Source organism: Vulpes lagopus, chromosome 15 (genome assembly GCF_018345385.1).
Source record: "Vulpes lagopus strain Blue_001 chromosome 15, ASM1834538v1, whole genome shotgun sequence".
NCBI lineage: Eukaryota > Metazoa > Chordata > Mammalia > Carnivora > Canidae > Vulpes > Vulpes lagopus.
Genome location: NC_054838.1, coordinates 22,907,593 through 22,927,426, shown reverse-complemented (window position 1 = coordinate 22,927,426; position 19,834 = coordinate 22,907,593). Strand labels below are relative to the sequence as shown.

Below are 19,834 nucleotides of genomic sequence, written 5' to 3'. Positions count from 1 at the left end.
ACTATATATATATATAATAGCGCTACATTAAGTGCTTCACATAGATCACCTCATTTAATATTTAAGCACACTTAAGTAATAATAAAAAAAAGAGTGTTGGGGAAATGTAGGTACAATCTCATTTGCTTGAAAAGCTTCATCAGGGAGGGTTCACAGTGGCATCATGGAAGCCCGGGACTTCCATGCACAAGAGGGAACGGGAGTTGGACACTGACAGCGATACCAACTCTGAATCAGAACAACTTCTGTACAACATAAAACAAGAGTATAAACGCATGCAGAAGAGAAGACATTTAGAAACTAGTTTCTAAAACAGACAGATCCATGTTGTACTTCTGAGGCACAACCACATGCATTTCTCCTCAGTGGACCAGCTTCACCAGGGACTTCATCTGCAACATCCTCACCATTAAAAAAAAGAACAGCCCTTATTTACTCTATGACAGGTTGGGATGATCTGTGAACGTTTGTTGAAAGAACGTGAAGAGAAAGTTCGAGACGAGTATGAAGAAATATTGAACACAAAACTTGCAGAACAATATGATGCATTTGTGAAGTTTATACATGATCAAATAATGCAACGATACGGAGAACAGCCTGCTAGTTATGTTTCATGAATCACATTTTCTGCATTTGTGGGCTGCCTTGTTCCTTGTTGAGTTGTTGCAAGAGGTCCTAATTATGACATGCAGCAATGCCAATACCCCACTGTGAATACAGGTTATTTCAAGCTTTCGTCAGTGGCAACCACTCTTAGGCAGCAACTGGTTTTGGAAATTACCCCTCGGCAAGGGAAGGAGCGGCAGCGCTTCAAGATGCGCTGCCTGACTATGCCCACTCTGCTCTGGACCATGGCCCAGGCTGCACGAGCAGGGCACCCCACTGGCCGGAGCCTCCACAGCAGCACAGTGGCAGCAACCTACAAGTTTGTGAACATGCGGGAGCCCTCAATGGACATGAAGTCGGTGACGGATAGGTCAGCTCAGACCCTGCTGTGGACTGAGCTCATCCGAGGCTTGGGCATGACCCTGAGCTACCTGTTCCGGGAGCCTGCCACCATCAACTACCCATTCGAGAAGGGCCCTCTGAGCCCTCGCTTTCGGGGGGAGCATGCTCTGCGCCGCTATCCATCAGGGGAGGAGCGCTGCATCGCCTGTAAGCTCCGTGAAGCTGTCTGCCCTGCCCAGGCCATCACCATCGAGGCCGAGCCGCGGATGGCAACCGCCGGACCACCCGCTACGACATCGATATGATGAAGTGCATCTACTGCGGCTTCTGCCAGGAGGCCTGCCCTGTGGACGCCATCGTCGAGGGCCCCAACTTCGAGTTCTCCACCGAGACGCACGAGGAGCTGCTGTACAACAAGGAGAAGCTGCTCAGCAACGGGGACAAGTGGGAGGCCGAGATTGCCGCCAACATCCAGGTGGAGTACCTGTACTGCTGACGCCCCCGCCGCCCAGTAAAGAGCTCTGCCTCCCGGAAAAAAAAAAAAAAGTCTTAAGCCTTAAGAAATTCATCAAGAGAGAAGTTAGAGGAGCTACTTCTGGCAAAGCAGTTCCATACTTCCATTTTTCAAACCCCAGGGGGCTCTTCTGAGGGAACCCCTCCAAAAGGCATCTCTCCCGACATTTCTTTTTTTTTTTTTATTTTTTTTATTTTTTTTTTTAATTTTTTTTCTCCCGACATTTCTGATCTAAAAATGCCCGGCTTCAAAGTGCGTGCTGTGTGCTAGCTTTTTCCTTTTTTAAGGAAAAAAAAAGGAAGGTGGGAGTGGTTTAACATCCTTATTCCCCAAAACTTTTACAAAGATTACAAGGGTCTTCTTCCAGAGAAAGCACAAAGGTGGAGATAATGTGCCAGCCAATCAGTCCTGAGGAAATTAGAGTCCAGCTCCTGGTGAAAGGTAGATGAAGAGGAAGAAAATCACCAGGTCCAACAACCCCACTTCCAGCAAGAAGAATGGGAGTCTGAAAACAATTCAACTGTGGAAGCCAGATGAAAACTTGTGTCACCCAACTAGAAGTGGAGAGGATGCTGCTAATATAAATATATAGAATTCAGCCTTAAAAGGAGATCCTATTTGCCATGGATGAATCTAGAGGACATTATGCTAAGTGAAATCAGCCAGACACAGGAAAAACAGAAAACAAACCCTATGATTTCACTTATATGTGGAATCTAAAAGATGAATACATAGAAGAGAATAGAATTTGTTGCTACCAGGGCTCAGGAAGTAGGGTAAATAGGAGATGTTGGCCAAAGGGTATAAAATTGCAGTTATGGAAAGAGAAAGAGTTTGAGTGTCTAATGTACAACATGACTATAGTTAGGTTGTATTGAACACTGGAAATTTGCTAAAAGGGTAGATTTCAGGTTCTCTCATCACACATACACACGAGAAGGTAACTATGGGAGGAGATATGTTACTAACTTGACTGTCATAATAATTTCATTATATGTATTAAATTGTATACCTTAAGTATTTTTCTCTGTATACCTTAAATATGGACAATTTTTTAAATAATAAATTTATTTTATTGGAGTTCAATTTGCCAACACACAGAATAACACCCAGTGCTCATCCCGTCAAGTGCCCCCTCAGTGCCTGTCACCCATTCAGCCCCACCCCCCACCCTCCTCCCCTTCCACCACCCCTAGTTCATTTCCCAGAGTTAGGAGTCTTTATGTTCTGTCTCCCTTCCTGATATTTCCCACACATTTCTTCTCCCTTCCCTTATATTCCCTTTCACTATTATTTATATTCCCCAAATGAATGAGAACATATAATGTTTGTCCTTCTCTGATTGACTTACTTCACTAAGCATAATACCCTCCAGTTCCATCCACATCGAAGCAAATGGTGGGTATTTGTCGTTTCTAATGGCTGAGTAATATTCCATTGTATACATATACCACATCTTCTTTATCCATTCATCTTTCGATGGACATTCTGGCTATTGTGGACATTGTTGCTATAAACATTGGGGTGCAGGTGTCCTGGCATTTCATTGCATCTATATCTTTGGGGTAAATCCCCAACAGTGCAATTGCTGGGTGGTAGGGTCTATTTTTCACTCTTTGAGGAACCTCCACCCAGTTTTCCAGAGTGGCTGCACCAGTGCACATTCCCACCAACAGTGTAAGAGGGTTCCCTTTTCTCCGCATCCTCTCCAACATTTGTTGTTTCCTGCCTTGTTAATTTTCCCCATTCCCACTGGTGTGTGGTGGTATCTCATTGTGGTTTTGATTTGTATTTCCCTGATGGCAAGTGATGCGGAGCATTTTCTCATGTGCTTGTTGGCCATGTATATGTCATCCTCTGTGAGATTTCTGTTCATTCCCAGAAGTCAGTGGCATTTCTATAAACTAACAATGAGACTGAAGAATGAGAAATTAAGTAATCAATCCCATTTACAATTGCACCCAAAAGCATAAGATACCTAGGAATAAACCTAACCAAAGAGGTAAAGGATCTCTACCCTAAAAACTACAGAACACTTCTGAAGGAAATTGAGGAAGACATAAAGAGATGGAAAAGTATTCCATGCTCATGGATTGGAAGAATTAATACTGTGAAAATGTCAATGTTACCCAGGGCAATTTACACGTTTAATGCAATCCCTATCAAAATACCATGGACTTTCTTCAGAGAGTTAGAACAAATTATTTTAAGATTTGCGTGGAATCAGAAAAGACCCCAAATAGCCAGGGGAATTTTAAAAAAGAAAACCATAGCTGGGGGCATCACAATGCCAGATTTCAGGTTGTACTACAAAGCTGTGGTCATCAAGACAGTGTGGTACTGGCACAAAAACAGACACATAGATCAATGGAACAGAATAGAGAACCCAGAAGTGGACCCTGAAATGTACGGTCATCTAATATTCAATAAAGGAGGAAAGACTATCCATTGGAAGAAAGACAGTCTCTTCAATAAATGGTGCTGGGAAAATTGGACATCCACATGCAGAAGAATGAAACTGGACCACTCTCTTGCACCATACACAAAGAGAAACTCAAAATGGATGAAAGATCTAAATGTGAGACAAGATTCCATCAAAATCCTAGAGGAGAACACAGGCAACACCCTTTTTGAACTTGGCCACAGTAACTTCTTGCAAGATACATCCACAAAGGCAAAAGAAACAAAAGCAAAAATGAACTATTGGGACTTCATCAAGATAAGAAGCTTTTGCACAGCAAAGGATACAGTCAACAAAACTAAAAGACAACCTACAGAATGGGAGAAGATATTTGCAAATGACATATCAGATAAAGGGCTAGTTTCCAAAACCTATAAAGAACTTATTAAACTCAACACCAAAGAAACAAACAATCCAATCATGAAATGGGCAAAAGACATGAAGAGAAATCTCACAGAGGAAGACATGGACATGGCCAACATGCACATGAGAAAATGCTCTGCATCACTTGCCATCAGGGAAATACAAATCAAAACCACAATGAGATACCACCTCACACCAGTGAGAATGGGGAAAATTAACAAGGCAGGAAACAACAAATGTTGGAGAGGATGCGGAGAAAAGGGAACCCTCTTACACTGTTGGTGGGAATGTGAACTGGTGCAGCCACTCTGGAAAACTGTGTGGAGGTTCCTGAAAGAGTTAAAAATAGACCTGCCCTACGACCCAGTAAAATTGCACTGTTGGGGATTTACCCCAAAGATTCAGATGCAATGAAACGTCGGGACACCTGCGCCCTGATGTTTCTATCAGCAATGGCCACAATAGCCAAACTGTGGAAGGAGCCTCGGTGTCCATCGAAAGATGAATGGATAAAGAAGATGTGGTTTATGTATACAATGGAATATTACTCAGCAATTAGAAACGACAAATACCCACCATTTGCTTCATCGTGGATGGAACTGGAGGGTATTATGCTGAGTGAAATAAGTCAATCGGAGCAGGACAAACAGTGTATGTTCTCATTCATTTGGGGAATATGAATAATAGTGAAAGGGAATATAAAGGAAGGGAAAAGAAATGTTGGGAAATATCAGGAAGGGAGACAGAACATAAAGACTCCTAACTCTGGGAAACGAACTAGGGTGGTGGAAGGGGAGGAGGGCGGTTGTTGGAGGGGAATGGGTGACGGGCACTGAGGTGGACACTTGACGGGATGAGCACTAGGTGTTTTTCTGTATGTTGGTAAATTGAACACCAATAAAAATTAATTAAGAAAAAAAACTAATATTCGACAAAGGAGGAAAGACCATCCATTGGAAGACAGTCTCTTCAATAAATGGTGCTGGGAAAATTGGACATCCACATGGAGAAGAATGAAACTAGACCACTCTCTTGCACCATACACAAAGAGAAACTCAAAATGGATGAAAGATCTAAATGTGAGAAATATTCCACCAAAATCCTAGAGGAGAACACAGGCAACACCCTTTTTGAACTTGGCCACAGTAACTTCTTGCAAGATACATCCACGAAGGCAAAAGAAACAAAAGCAAGAATGAACTTTTGGGACTTCATCAAGATAAGAAGCTTTTGCACAGCAAAGGATACAGTCAACAAAACTAAAAGACAACCTACAGAATGTGAGAAGATACTTGCAAATGACGTGTCAGATAAAGGGTAGTTTCCAAGATCTATAAAGAACTTATTCAACTCAACAGCAAAGAAACAAACAATCCAATCATGAAATGGGTAATATGGACAATTCTTATTTAAAACACTAAAAGATGAAGAAATCCATCAGATTCTCAAGTGTAGCCAGGAATATTATAAGAACACAAAGAAATTGGAATGGTTAATGATTTTCAAGGGAGAGAGTATGGTCGAATATTTCAAAATGCTGCCAATACATTAAATAAAGTGAGGATGGATTTTGACTACTGATTTAGCAGTGTGGAGACTATTATGACCTTGACAAGTGAGATGAATGAGGGTAAAAGTCCAAGTGGAATGGGATCAAGAGGAAATGAGGAGGAGTAACTGGGTGATGGGCACTGAGAAGTGCCCACTTGATGGGATGAGCACTGCGTGTTATACAATATTTTTGACTAATTTAAATAAAAAATTTTTTTAAAAAAGATTCAAGCCTACAAGGGGACAAATAATTCAAGATGACTTCCTCAGATGGAAAAGACAACTGAGGTAGTATATACATATAAGTAAAATGTGAATTCAGGGGTTATTTTAAAATGTTCTTTTTTTACACTGCAGAAATAGTGATGTATATAGGAGAGTTATCTGGTAAGGAGAAAAAAGTTGATACAGAGGACATAGGGAAGAATGGCTGGACCAATGTTGTAATTTGAGAGAAAATCAAAGCAGTTCAAAGCATAAAGTACACTTAAACATAATGATCCCACAATTACCCGAAAAGGCCAGTGTCAGGTCCATCTCATTCAATTCTGTAGTTAGGATTATTGAGATAAGAGACTTATAGAGGTAAACTAGTCAAATTTTCAATTCTGGTTAAGGAAGGTAACTAAGCCCTCAAATATACTAACATCTAATGCCTAAGTGAATGAAGAAACATTCACCAAAACCTACCTGATGCAATTGCTCTAGAAACACATGGACTCTTTTTTGACTGTTTTTTTTCATTTGTTTCTTTTCACATACTGATGCTTAAGCTCATGTCAAGCATGGATCAATTTTTCTGAGAAATTTAGCATATTAGTTAGGGGTTCCATCACAACAGTCCTTTCTGTCTTATAAAGAACATGGTGACCACCTGGTCACAGATGTTTGGTCTTGACACCATAAAAAAATGTGATTTAGCCTAGGTGGAGCCAAAATACAGACACTGGCAAGCAGGATGTGGATGTGAGGGGAGATGTAACCCCAAACTACTGAGTAATGATTGTGGAGATCCCAAATCCAGAAAATAGGATGATGACACAGATATGGGGTCCACAATATTGAGAGCTTTGTGGTGAGCCTCTTCGGAAGGGATGCAGAGGACAGTACGTATAATTAGACAGGAAATAAGTTATCACAATATCTAAGATGAGCATTGGCATTAGGATGATACCATATCGGATATTTTCTTGGATACCATCACAGAAAAATTGGGTAAAGCAATGTATTCACAACATATATGGCAGGATGTTACATCTATAACACCTGACTTTTCAGGAGAAATATTAGGAAGTGGAAAGCCTTTTGGCTATATTCTGTAGCTCAATGGAGGACAGACAGGAAGGGAAAACATAGCAAACGCTGGACTGGAATCCATCAAAAACAGTTGTGTCATTTCCCTGGTAAGAAAAATTGATGATTGATGTTTGTTGTTCTAAAATAGGATCAATAAAGCAACCTTTAAAAATTATCTTTTCAATATGAGGCACTGATACAAAGATGTCATTGATGAAACAACACAGGGCAGTAAGTATGATTCCAGAATATTATTCCAGAATAGAAACTGAGGGTAAAGAATCTTTTCACACCCTAAAGAATGGAGCTGGAATTATAATCTTTCCTAACTAACTATGCGGTTTGAAATTAACTGCATAGAAATTTGAAATAAAATGGGTTAAAAGAAAGACCTTTCTGAATTAATGAGCTTGACAAGATCTTCTAGCTGGGCTTAGGGGGAGTAGGAAGGATTGAGGGAGGAGTCAAAGGCAGACACTGAAGCGATTGCTATGCTCTATCCCCTCACCACAGATTGGTATCATAAACGATTCTACAAAAGTTTTGTAATTCTTTACAGTCGAAACTCTAGCATTTTTGATATTTGCTTCCTCGTTAGTGTCTTTTAAGGCAACAATGGTAAACTTCTGTAAAGACCTGTAAAGATTCTATATAGTTCTGTAAAAACATTGTGTACATTGCATCCAGGCCAGCTGAGGGCTGAGAAGTTAAGAAATGGCAGTGTTGTCCAAGGCATGAAGAGCCAGGTGCTAATATGGAAAGAGGACAATTGGGCCCAAATTCTAAGGGTCTGTAGACAAGATAGAAAAAAAGTTGAACTGCTTCAGATTCTAGAAGCAGGTGGTTTAGTGCCAGAGGACTAATTGCCCCTACCCCCTACAAAGCATAAAGAAGTCCTAACCTCTCTGGCTGGTTGTTGAACTTTGCATCTACTTGCAGGAGATGAGCTTGATGTAGAATGCAGGTAGTGAAAAGTTCAGAGATCCAAGGAATGAAGCATCATGACTCAAAAGGAAAAATTGATAAATTTGACTTCTTATTAACTTGAACTTTGAAAAGTTAGAAAAAAATTAAACTTTGCTCTGAGAGATCCCATTAAGAAGATGAAAAGACAAGCTACAGCCTTGGAAAACTTATTTGCAAACCACACACCTGATAAAGGCCTTGTGTTAAGTTTTGAGAGTTCTTTATATATCCTAAAAGTAAAAAAGAAACAAAAGCCAACTAAACAAAAATGCACACAAAAAATCCAATCAGAAAACAGGCAAAATACATAAACTGCACTAAAGAAGAATATTCAGATGACAAGCACATGTAAAATGCACAGCATCATTAACATTTAGAGAAATGCAAATTAAAACCACACTGGGTGTTATGCTATATGTTGGCAAATTGAACTCCAATAAAAAAATAAGGACTCTGACATTATATGCTCATTTCTTTTACACTTCTGTACCAAAAATCAGTAAAGCAATGAGAGTCATCAATTTCACATACTACCTCAACCAAGAGATCAAAGTTAAAATTCCCCAGTGATAAGCCATGTCTATGTCATGTACGTCCCAATGTGAGACCAAGAAGGGCATAACTTCACTGCCGTGGTCTTCTTGCCAAAATGCTTCACACTCAATTTAATCATGGAAGGACATCATATAATGTCAGAATCCTTTAAGCCTGGTCCCAATTATGAGAAATTTCTTATCTCAGGAGGTTTACTATTATTTGTCAGACACAAACATAGCACAGAAAGGGAAAAGTGTAGGCTCTTGGAAGAATGGTTATTTGCTCAAGAACTTGTACTTGATCTTGGTCAATCTCAGTTTTGAATTGGCAGGATTGGATGCTGTTTGTCCCAGTCCTTTTGCTGTGGTTTTGCATTGTCTCACATTTGTCTTCTGGTGTATGACTTTCCATAACTATATTGCATATCTTAAAATTCTCCCTAGAGCCATTTTGTAGAAGATAGATACACTTCAATTCATCACAAGGCAGGTACTCTAAGTATTCTCTTACTTCCCAGCACTTGGTAGTGCATAGTGCATGTGTTCTCTTTAGATACCATGGTGAAATGCTGGCTATATTACATATACACATCTGTAAGTTGGTTCTGTTTTCAAAATGCCCGTGCCTTTTCTACCCCAACCAGAATAATTGGAAGCTATGTATGTGGTCTGTCTCCCTGCAAAGCTCACAGGCTCCTTGGATTCAGGGAACAGATCTCTTTTTGTTTACCAGTGACTTGCTTGGTACCTGCCACACACAAGGCACTTGATATTTGTGAATAAATGACTATTTATATGTGCAAAAAATAAAAATAAAAAATAAATAGAACCACAGAGAAATGTAGATGTCAAATGTTTGAAATAAAGTGTTTTTGAGGTTATAGAGAAATTGGATCACTCATACAAACTGGTGGGAATATAAAATGATAGAGCCACTCAGGAAAACAGTCTGGTGGTTTCTTATAAAATTAAAATAGACATTTAAGGAGAATTGCACGCTTGAGCATTTATCTCAGAGAAACAATAACTTACATTTACACAAACATCTGTACATGAATGTTCGTAGCAGCCTTATTCATAATAGCCCACTGAGTATTTACATCTTATATTAAGACAACGCTTACAGATAATTTATGTAAACATATCTTTTTTTTTATGTAAACATATCTTGGCTGTTTACTTAAGCAGTAGCTAAAATAGATCCTTAATTTGTAAATATAGTCTTAATGCCATGCAACAAGGGCTTAAAAGAGAGTGCTTGGCTAAATAAATTATAGCAAGCCCTGCAGTAAAATAGTATACAGGCATAGTAACTGATCATATAAATTCATATATACTAGGAACAAAGTTAATAATGTACTTCCAGAAAATATGTATCATATGATATTTTCCAGGTAGATGAAGGAGTGGGTCAAGCTATAGATACAGATGGCGATAAAAATACAGATTTGGACACAGATGTAGATGTACATATATAAGTATATGGATATATTGCCACAGGAGATAAAATTTTAACAATATCATTGCTTGGGAGCTGTAAGTTTATGGATTTATGAGTTCCATGTCAAGTTTATCTTTTTTCGTAACTTATGTTTTTTACATGCAACATAGACTTTTAATAAAACACATATTTAAAAAAAGAAACATGGACAACATACTATCTTAGAGAGGAAGTATCAACTAAACAGCACACTGGGAAGGAGCTGTGGTTGGAGAAAGTGTCACAGAGGAGATGAGATGAGAAGTGGATACAGATGAAGGGTGTATACTGAGGTGGAGCAGGGGCATGGAGAGTGTGGCATGACCTGGAAAAGATGAAACATTAATATCCTGGTAAGTCTGATGTTCAGGTCACTTGAAAGTGACATGTGCAGTGTTGCAGGAAAGGAGGTCAGGAGTCAGGTCATTAAAGGCCTTATATGCCTCACTGAGGAGGGGATCACCAAAGAACATGATCCGACATTGAGATTGGAGGGACCCCCCTCCTGAGCATCCCCGTAGCACAAGAGAGACCAGTCTCAGTCCCCTCAGTTACCTCAGGGATTGTTCTGCAAATACAAAACAAATAATTCAGTTACATTCTTATGTTACAGACATGCATATATAAATAATGTAAATAATATAAATATATAATACAATAAAAATAAATAATAGGAATAACTGCAAAATGTAGGAATCTCTACTCTAAAGAATAGAGTTTTGCATATGATTGTCGAGAGACATCACAAGACCTCTCAGAGCTTGAGGAACTTAGTGAGGAATAGATGAAGTGAGATCAGTGCTCTGGCCTGAGATTTTGTTCATCTATTTCTACCATGCTAGAGTCATTAAGGATATATGATCTCTGAAAATCAATGCATCCTGTCCCAGGGTCTTTGTGGGAGCAGACTTGCTCAGTACAACAAGGCGCTGTGCTCAGGTTGTTTTGATGATGAAGGAGTAAGTCCTGAAACCTCCCTGGTGAACTTGCTCCAGAGACAGAACTCATTGAGCTGTCTCCCACCAACCACTTCATAAGATGGCTAAGGAGTCTGAAAACTCAGTTCCTAAACCAAAGTGATTTCTGCCCTGTAAACAATACATGAACCACCTGCTCCCGGATTTGCTTGGTCTTGATCCCATAAATGATGGGATTGAGCATAGGTGGGGCAAGCATGCAAACATTAGCCAACAAGATGTGGGTATGAGGTGGAATGTGGCGTCCAAAACGTTGAGTAAGGATTGTGAAGATTCCAGGCCCATAAAAGAGGATGATAATGCAGACATGGGAACCACAAGTGTTGAGAGCTTTATGGCGAGCATCTCGAGAAGGGATGCAGAAGACAGCACGGAGAATCATCACATAGGAAACAAAAATTAGCACAACATCTAAAACTACTGTTAACACTAAGATGGAAAATCCATACCAGATGTTAGCATAAATGTCATTACAAGCATATTTGGCCAAACCAATGTGTTCACAGTAGGTATGTGGAATAATATTATTTTGGCAGAAGGTCAATCTTTTCAAAAGAAATATTATGGGGAAAATTGTACCATAACTTCTCAGGAAGATGGTCACACCGATTTTCCCAATCAGCACACCTGTAAGAATAGTGGTGTATCTCAGTGGGTAGCATATGGCAATGTAGCGGTCAAAGGCCATCACCAGCAAGATCCCTGACTCAGAGATGAAGGTTGTATGGATGAAGAAGAGCTGAGTAATGCAGCGATCCAAGGAGATCTCCCCAGCATGGAACCAGAAGATGGCCAAGGCCTGTGGTACTGTGCAGGTGGAGAGGACAATGTCTGCTCCAGCCAGCATGCAGAGGAAGAGGTACATGGGTTCATGGAGGCTGCGCTTCGTGAGGATAATGCAGATGAGCAGGCTGTTCCCAAGCAGGGCGATGACGTAGGAAATGAAGAAGGGAATGGAAATCCACATATGCTGGTCTTCTAGCCCAGGGATACCCAGCAAGTGGAAGACCGTGTGGCTAACAGCAGTGTAGTTTAAGGCAGTCATACCTAGAGAGACCTTTCAGGGCTTCACCTCCTAGTCACATAGAAGAAAACACATATTCCTTTTAATATATTCTTTTTAAATTTAAATTTTATTTTTTTTGTTTATTTTCATTATTTTTTGTGTATATATATTTTTATTTTATTTCATTTATAAATTTATTTTTTAATGGTGTTCAATTTGCCAACATATAGAATAACACCCAGTGCTCATCCCATCAAGTGCCCCCCTCAGTGCCCGTCACCCAGTCACCCCCACCCCCCGCCTACCTCCCTTTCCACCACCCCTAGTTCGTTTCCCAGAGTTAGGAGTCTCTCATGTTCTGTCTCCCTTTCTGATATTTCCCACTCATTTTTTCTCCTTTCCCCTTTATTCCCTTTCACTATTTTTTTATATTCCCCAAGTGAATGAGACCATATAATGTTTGTACTTCTCCTATTGACTTATTTCACTCAGCATAATACCCTCCAGTTCCATCCACATCGAAGCAAATGGTACTTGTCGTTTCTTTTTTTTTAATTAATTTTTATTGGTGTTCAATTTACCAACATACAGAAAAACACCCAGTGCTCATCCCGTCAAGTGTCCACCTCAGTGCCCGCCACCCATTCCCCTCCAACAACCGCCCTCCTCCCCTTCCACCACCCCTAGTTCGTTTCCCCAGAGTTAGGAGTCTTTATGTTCTGTCTCCCTTCCTGATATTTCCCAACATTTCTTTTCCCTTCCTTTATATTCCCTTTCACTATTATTTATATTCCCCAAATGAATGAGAACATATGATGTTTGTCCTTCTCCGATTGACTTATTTCACTCAGCATAATACCCTCCAGTTCCATCCACGTTGAAGCAAATGGTGGGTATTTGTCGTTTCTAATTGCTGAGTAATATTCCATTGTATACATAGACCACATCTTATCCATTCATCTTTCGATGGACACCGAGGCTCCTTCCACAGTTTGGCTATTGTGGACATTGCTGATAGAAACATCGGGGTGCAGGTGTCCCGACGTTTCATTGCATCTGAATCTTTGGGGTAAATCCCCAACAGTGCAATTGCTGGGTCGTAGGGCAGGTCTATTTTTAACTCTTTGAGGAACCTCCACACAGTTTTCCAGAGTGGCTGCACCAGTTCACATTCCCACCAACAGTGTAAGAGGGTTCCCTTTTCTCCAGCATCCTCTCCAACATTTGTGGTTTCCTGGAGAAACCACATGCATATATAAATAATTTTCCCCATTCTCACTGGTGTGAGGTGGTATCTCATTGTGGTTTTGATTTGTATTTCCCTGATGGCAAGTGATGCAGAGCATTTTCTCATGTGCTTGTTGGCCATGTCCATGTCTTCCTCTGTGAGATTTCTCTTCATGTCTTTTGCCCATTTCATGATTGGATTGTTTGTTTCTTGGTGTTGAGTTTAATAAGTTCTTTATAGATCTTGGAAACTAGCCCTTTATCTGATATGTCATTTGCAAATATCTTCTCCCATTCTGTAGGTTGTCTTTTAGTTTTGTTGACTGTATCCTTTGCTGTGCAAAAGCTTCTTATCTTGATGAAGTCCCAATAGTTCATTTTTGCTTTTGTTTCTTTTGCCTTTGTGGATGTATCTTGCAAGAAGTTACTGTGGCCGAGTTCAAAAAGGGTATTGCCTGTGTTCTCTTCTATGATTTTGATGGACTCTTGTCTCACATTTACATCTTTCATCCATTTTGAGTTTATCTTTGTGTATGGTGAAAGAGAGTGGTCCAGTTTCATTCTTCTGCATGTGGATGTCCAATTTTCCCAGCACCATTTATTGAAGAGACTGTCTTTCTTCCAATGGATAGTCTTTCCTCCTTTATCGAATATTAGATGACCATACATTTCAGGGTCCACTTCTGGGTTCTCTATTCTGTTCCATTGATCTATGTGTCTGTTTTTGTGCCAGTACCACAGTGTCTTGATGACCACAGCTTTGTAGTACAACCTGAAATCTGGCATTGTGATGCCCCCAGCTATGGTTTTCTTTTTTAAAATTCCCCTGGCTATTCGGGGTCTTTTCTGATTCCACACAAATCTTAAAATAATTTGTTCTAACTCTCTGAAGAAAGTCCATGGTATTTTGATAGGGATTGCATTAAACGTGTAAATTGCCCTGGGTAACATTGACATTTTCACAATATTAATTCTGCCAATCCATGAGCATGGAATATTTTTCCATCTCTTTGTGTCTTCCTCAATTTCTGTCAGAAGTGTTCTATAGTTTTTAGGGTATAGATCTTTTACCTCTTTGGTTAGGTTTATTCCTAGGTATCTTATGCTTTTGGGTGCAATTGTAAATGGGATTGACTCCTTAATTTCTCTTTCTTCAGTCTCATTGTTAGTGTTTGGAAATGCCGTTGATTCCTGGGCATTGATTTTGTATCCTGCCACGCTACCAAATTGCTGTATGAGTTCTAGCAATCTTGGGGTGGAGGCTTTTGGGTTTTCTATGTACAGTATCATGTCATCGGCGAAGATGTAGGTTGTTCTTTAGTTTTGTTGACTTTCTTTTGCTGTGCAGAAGCTTCTTATCTTGATGAAGTCCCAATAATTCATTTTTGCTTTTGTTTCTCTTGCCTTCATGGATGTATCTTGCAAGAAGTTGCTGTGGTCAAGTTCAGAAAGGTTGTTTCCTGTGTTCTCCTCTTGGATTTTGATCATTCTTGTTTCACATTTAGATCTTTCATCCATTTTGAGTTTATCTTTGTGTATGGTGTAAGAGATTGGTTTAGTTTCATTCTTCTGCATGTGGATGTCCAATTTTCCCAGCACCATTTATTGAAGAGACTGTCCTTTTTCCAGTGGATAGTCTTTCCTGCTTTGTCAACTATTAGTGAACCATAGAATTGAGGGACTACTGGATAGAAGTCCAGTACTAGAATTGAGTCCACTTCTGGATTCTCTATTCTTTTCCATTGATCTATATGTCTTTTTAAATTGTGCCAGTACCACAGAGTCCATTGATGACCATTGCTTTGTAGTACAACCTGAAATCTGGCATTGTGATGCCCCTGGCGATAGTTTTCTTTTTTAATATTACCCTGGCTCTTTGGGGTCTTTTTCTGATTCCACACAAATCTTAAGATTATTTGTTCCAACTCTCTGAAGAAAGTCCATGATATTTTGATAGGGACCCTTCTAATATATTGTTAAGAGGATTTATATTAATATATTAACATTCTTTGTGAAGTCACCTGAGCTTTTGGCATAAATCACACTTTCCATTTTCTCTGAACATACAAATAGGAAATTTGCAAAGATGAAGAATATGGTCTGAGCCCTAATGAGTGACAGCCAATTATACTTATCTCCTTTTTCAACTAATCTAAGAGTTATTAGTATGTATTTCACTTTCAAACAGAGGATTATGACTATAGATAAAATCATTATGCATGCCCTGGGAGGCTGTAACAAGATGATATTTGAACTTGACGTTGACATTGACTAGTTTATCATAAAGACTGAAGAGAGAAGAGAGGCAGCATAATAAAAGGTGAATATACTGATCACTGCACAGTATGTTCATAAAAAATTTCCAACCTAGGGTGACAGGTGCATAAGGAGTGCTTGAGAGGCAGGGAGGGGCGCACAGGCAATTAAGAGCCTTGATCACAGCTTCACACATGGGGCAGCCATCACACGTCTTGAAGCTATTAGTTTAGAATGATCACCTATGAGGTTTATTACAATAGTAATTGATTGAAGAGACTAGATGTTATAAGGTACATTTTGTTCCATGAATAGAATGGATCTGAACATAACACACTCACAGATGAATTAAATTAATATTTGCTAAGCATTGTTTTATGCCAGGGATTGCAGTATGCACACTTCATATGGAATTTTGTATACTCTTCATGTAGGAAGCAGACGTCCACTCTAGGAAGTGGATATTATCTGCATTTCACCCATAAAGAAAGACTCAGAGAATATGAATCATTTCCCAAATTTCCCAATCAATAATTGATGGAAATGAGTTTGAAATTTGACTTCACCACATTCAATTTGCTCACTTTTGAATATGATCAAGAGAATTTTAAGAGGTAATAGTCACGGCTTATGTGTTTCAATATTCACACCTTGGGGAACTAAGCTTAGAAATGACTGAGGGGTACCTGAGTGGCTCAATTGGTTGAGTCTGACTCTTGGTTTCAGCTCAGGTCCTGGTCTCAGGGTGGTGAGACCAGACTGTGTTGGGCTCCTAGCTCTGTTGGGAGTCTGCTTGAGGATTCTCTCCCTCTGCCTCTCCTCTTGCCTGTTCTTGCACATGTTCATTCTCTCTCTCTCTCTCTCTCAAATGAATAAATAAATCTTAAAAAATGATTGAAGGTGGAAAAAGAAAGGTATTATTTCTGGGAAGAGGGTGCAATATTCTGAGAGAAACTAACATATAATTTTACTATTTGCTTCCTAGCATACTTTCCTTTATTTATTAACTTAATCATCCAACATACTTATTTGGAGCTATTTTTCATGTATCTGTCCTAACTAGACTAATGGACTGGAGAGAATGATGAGTGTAGAAACAGATGGGTTCAGTAAAATATTCCAGGTATAATGGGCTCAGAGGGTACCCCCTAAGAAGACAGCCATGTCTAATCCTGTTTTCACCAGAATGAAGAAGAAATGGAGCTAATAATAAAATACCTTCTTTATGGTGTTTAAGGAGATATTAGATGAAGGAGTACCTTAAAATATCTAGCTCAGGAGCTAAGATAAATTTTACATTTGCTAACATTATTTCTTCCAGTCCAGCTCCCTCTCTTGGTGGCTTGATTTTTTTTTCTTTCTTGGGAGGAAAATTTGGTTCCTAGTTCTCACACCCACAAAGATGTCCTGGCTCCTTACCCAGAGTCCCCTCCAACATCTGGTTTGGGGTAGGTGATTAGTTTGATGCCATTCTTATGGCTCCTTTTGTGGCTTTCCAGGAGGGGTCCATAGTTGAAGTAAATGCATTTTCTGTTTTCTCTAGTTTAATTATTTAGGGCATCTGCCATTTGATAGGATTCTTAATTTGCCACTCTTCAGGAGCTTCCATCTGGCCCATGCATCCTCAGCTTCCCTCCCAGACCTCACTTTCCACATCTGCTAGAACCAATCAGACTTGTGTGACTAATCTTTACCACTCTTTGTCCACATGTATAAACAGACTTTAAAGGTCCTGTCACCTCTGGCTTGTCAAGAACACTAGCCCCGTCCTTACTTTGGCCTGTCAAGAACACTAGCCCAGCCCTTACTTTGACCTGGAAAACTCCCAACCCACAGATATCTAATTCACTCACCAGTTTTAGGCTGAGTGTCAGGAACAGATGATGAGACTGTAATAAAATTCAGCTTTGTGGGTCAGGATTGGGCTGTTTGTCCTCTTTTGTGGAACCCTGGAGGGAGCACTTACACTGGAGCTCCAGGGACAGAGCCAGTTTCCACCAGCCTCGCCTTCTTCCCAAATGGGCTGGGTCTCTAAAACCACTGGGATGAGCACTGGGTGTTATACTATATGTTGGCAAATTGAACTCCAGTAAAAAAAATTAAAAAAAATAAAACCATTTACCATCTCCCTCCCTTCCTTCTGATCCTCTTCTCTCTTCTTTTCTCAAGATGCTCTGATAGGAAAGTCTTTTCCACCTAATATAGCCTTGCTAGAGGCCTATTTTAATGAATGTTAACTCATTTTCAACAGGAATATAAATACTTCTAATATGTACCAATAATTTATAAGCTTGTGTTTTTAATGAAAATGAGCCTGTGGAAGTTTTCATAAGTTTCATACACAAACAATGGAATGTTACTCATCTATAAAAAAAAATAAGATCCTGTCTTATACAAATGTAGCTACAGCAGTCAAAGGGTAAATACAGTTTACTAATTAACCATAAGATTTATCAATAGAATTATCCAAATGAAGAGAGAGTAAAAGAATGGAAAAAATAAGAGAGCCTCAGGTATTGCTGGAAAAATGCCAAAATTTATTAAATTAATTAATTAATTAATTAATTTTTAAGTCTGATGTTTTAGGATTTTGTAAATTTATTTTTTATTGGTGTTCAATTTCCCAACATATAGAATAACACCCAGTGCTCATCCCATCAAGTGCCCCCCTCAGTGCCCGTCACCCAGTCACCCCCACCCCCCGCCTACCTCCCCTTCCACCACCCCTAGTTCATTTCCCAGAGTTAGGAGTCTTTCATGTTCTGTCTCCCTTTCTGATATTTCCCACTCATTTTTTCTCCTTTCCCCATTATTCCTTTTCACTATTTTTATATTCCCCAAATGAATGAGACCATATAATGTTTGTCCTTCTCCGATTGACTTATTTCACTCAGCATAATACCCTCCAGTTCCATCCATGGCGAAGCAAATGGTGGGTATTTGTCATTTTTAAGAATGCCAAAATTTCTAACCCATAGTTGCATCCTAAAATGAAATGAGAGAAATGGGATAGAAAAAAAATTTAGAAGAATTACTGAAATTTTCCAAATTAGGTAAAAATCATAATAGATTCAGAAATATCAGTAGATCTCATAGAAAACTATGCCTCGATGCATCATAATCAAACTGAAAATTAAGATAAAGACAACCAAAGGATGCAGGGAAGTGAAATTAAAAATATATCTAAGGTAATCAAGATTCACATGCCTTCTTCTAATTGGTAGGTATATTCATTTGCATAATCTTAGCAGAATTAAACATCATTGTTCATGACTCTGAAATTTGAAACTTAGAAAAAACTTCAACATGATTCTTTTCATGAAGAACACAAACTGATAAATTCTCCTCAAGATAGGTAGATGATAGACTAATCTATCATATTTTTTTAAAATCCATTCATCTACTGATGGATACTTGGGTTGCTTTCATATTTTGCTATTGTAAATAATGTATTATGTAAATAATGTATTTGTAATACAAATACATTTTGCTATTGTAAATAATGTATTATATAAATAATGTATTTGTAATACAAATATTGTAAATAATGCTGCAATAAACATAAGGATAAAAAACATATCTTTTTGAGTTAATGTTTTTATTTTCTTTGGGTGAATACTGAGTAGCAGAATTACTGGATTATTTGGTACTTTTATTTTTAATTTTTGGAGGAACCTCCATACCTTTTTCAACAGTTTCTTCACCAATTATCCTAAGCTTCTTAAATAGTTAGTAGCCTCCAAGAAAGCCTAATAGAAGTTGCAAGGTCCAGATTTCCTGGAATTCACACAACATCACTTTATTCTATTAGTCAAAGCAAGTCAGAAGGCCATCCCAGATTCAAAGGGATATGTAATAGATTGTACCTCATGATGGGGGGGAATTGACTTGTATGTGTAGCCAAGGAAAGGATTATTGGAAGCCCACATTTGACAAACCATCTGACTGACAAATGTTCAAGGGCTTAAAGGACTCTGTTGCCAAGATTGAGGAAGAAAAGCACTTGCATATGCTGCTAGCATAAAAGTAGGGAGCCAGTTGTGAATTATCAAGGATTGTGGAAGCACCTGGGTCAGAGCTACTGAAGGACTCATGAGGCAATTTGTGAAATTATCTAGAGCAATCCTGGGGTAGACAATCAATTGCTCTCGTATATACAACTTCACCTGTACACCAGATGCGAATTTCTGAGCCTCTTAGCCTCTACTTTCCTACAGTATAAAACTCGTACTTATTGAATACTTTTAGAGTGA

General features: G+C 39.1%; 1 protein-coding gene and 1 pseudogene across 1 annotated transcript; one reads left to right on the top strand and one right to left on the bottom strand.

The window, feature by feature from the left end:
• Positions 1-787: 787 nt before the first annotated feature.
• Positions 788-1,479, top strand: LOC121476408 (annotated as a pseudogene).
• A 9,695-nt stretch (positions 1,480-11,174) lies between these two features.
• LOC121476172 (olfactory receptor 52B4-like) lies at positions 11,175-12,137 on the bottom strand. Its single transcript, XM_041729902.1, has one exon. It carries the CDS (start codon positions 12,135-12,137, stop codon positions 11,175-11,177), a length of 963 nt encoding a protein of 320 aa, XP_041585836.1.
• Positions 12,138-19,834: the final 7,697 nt, after the last annotated feature.

Excerpts from the sequence above, each read along its gene's own strand:
- LOC121476172 (XM_041729902.1), bottom strand. The coding sequence starts at position 12,137 with ATGACTGCCTTAAACTACACTGCTGTTAGCCACACGGTCTTCCACTTG.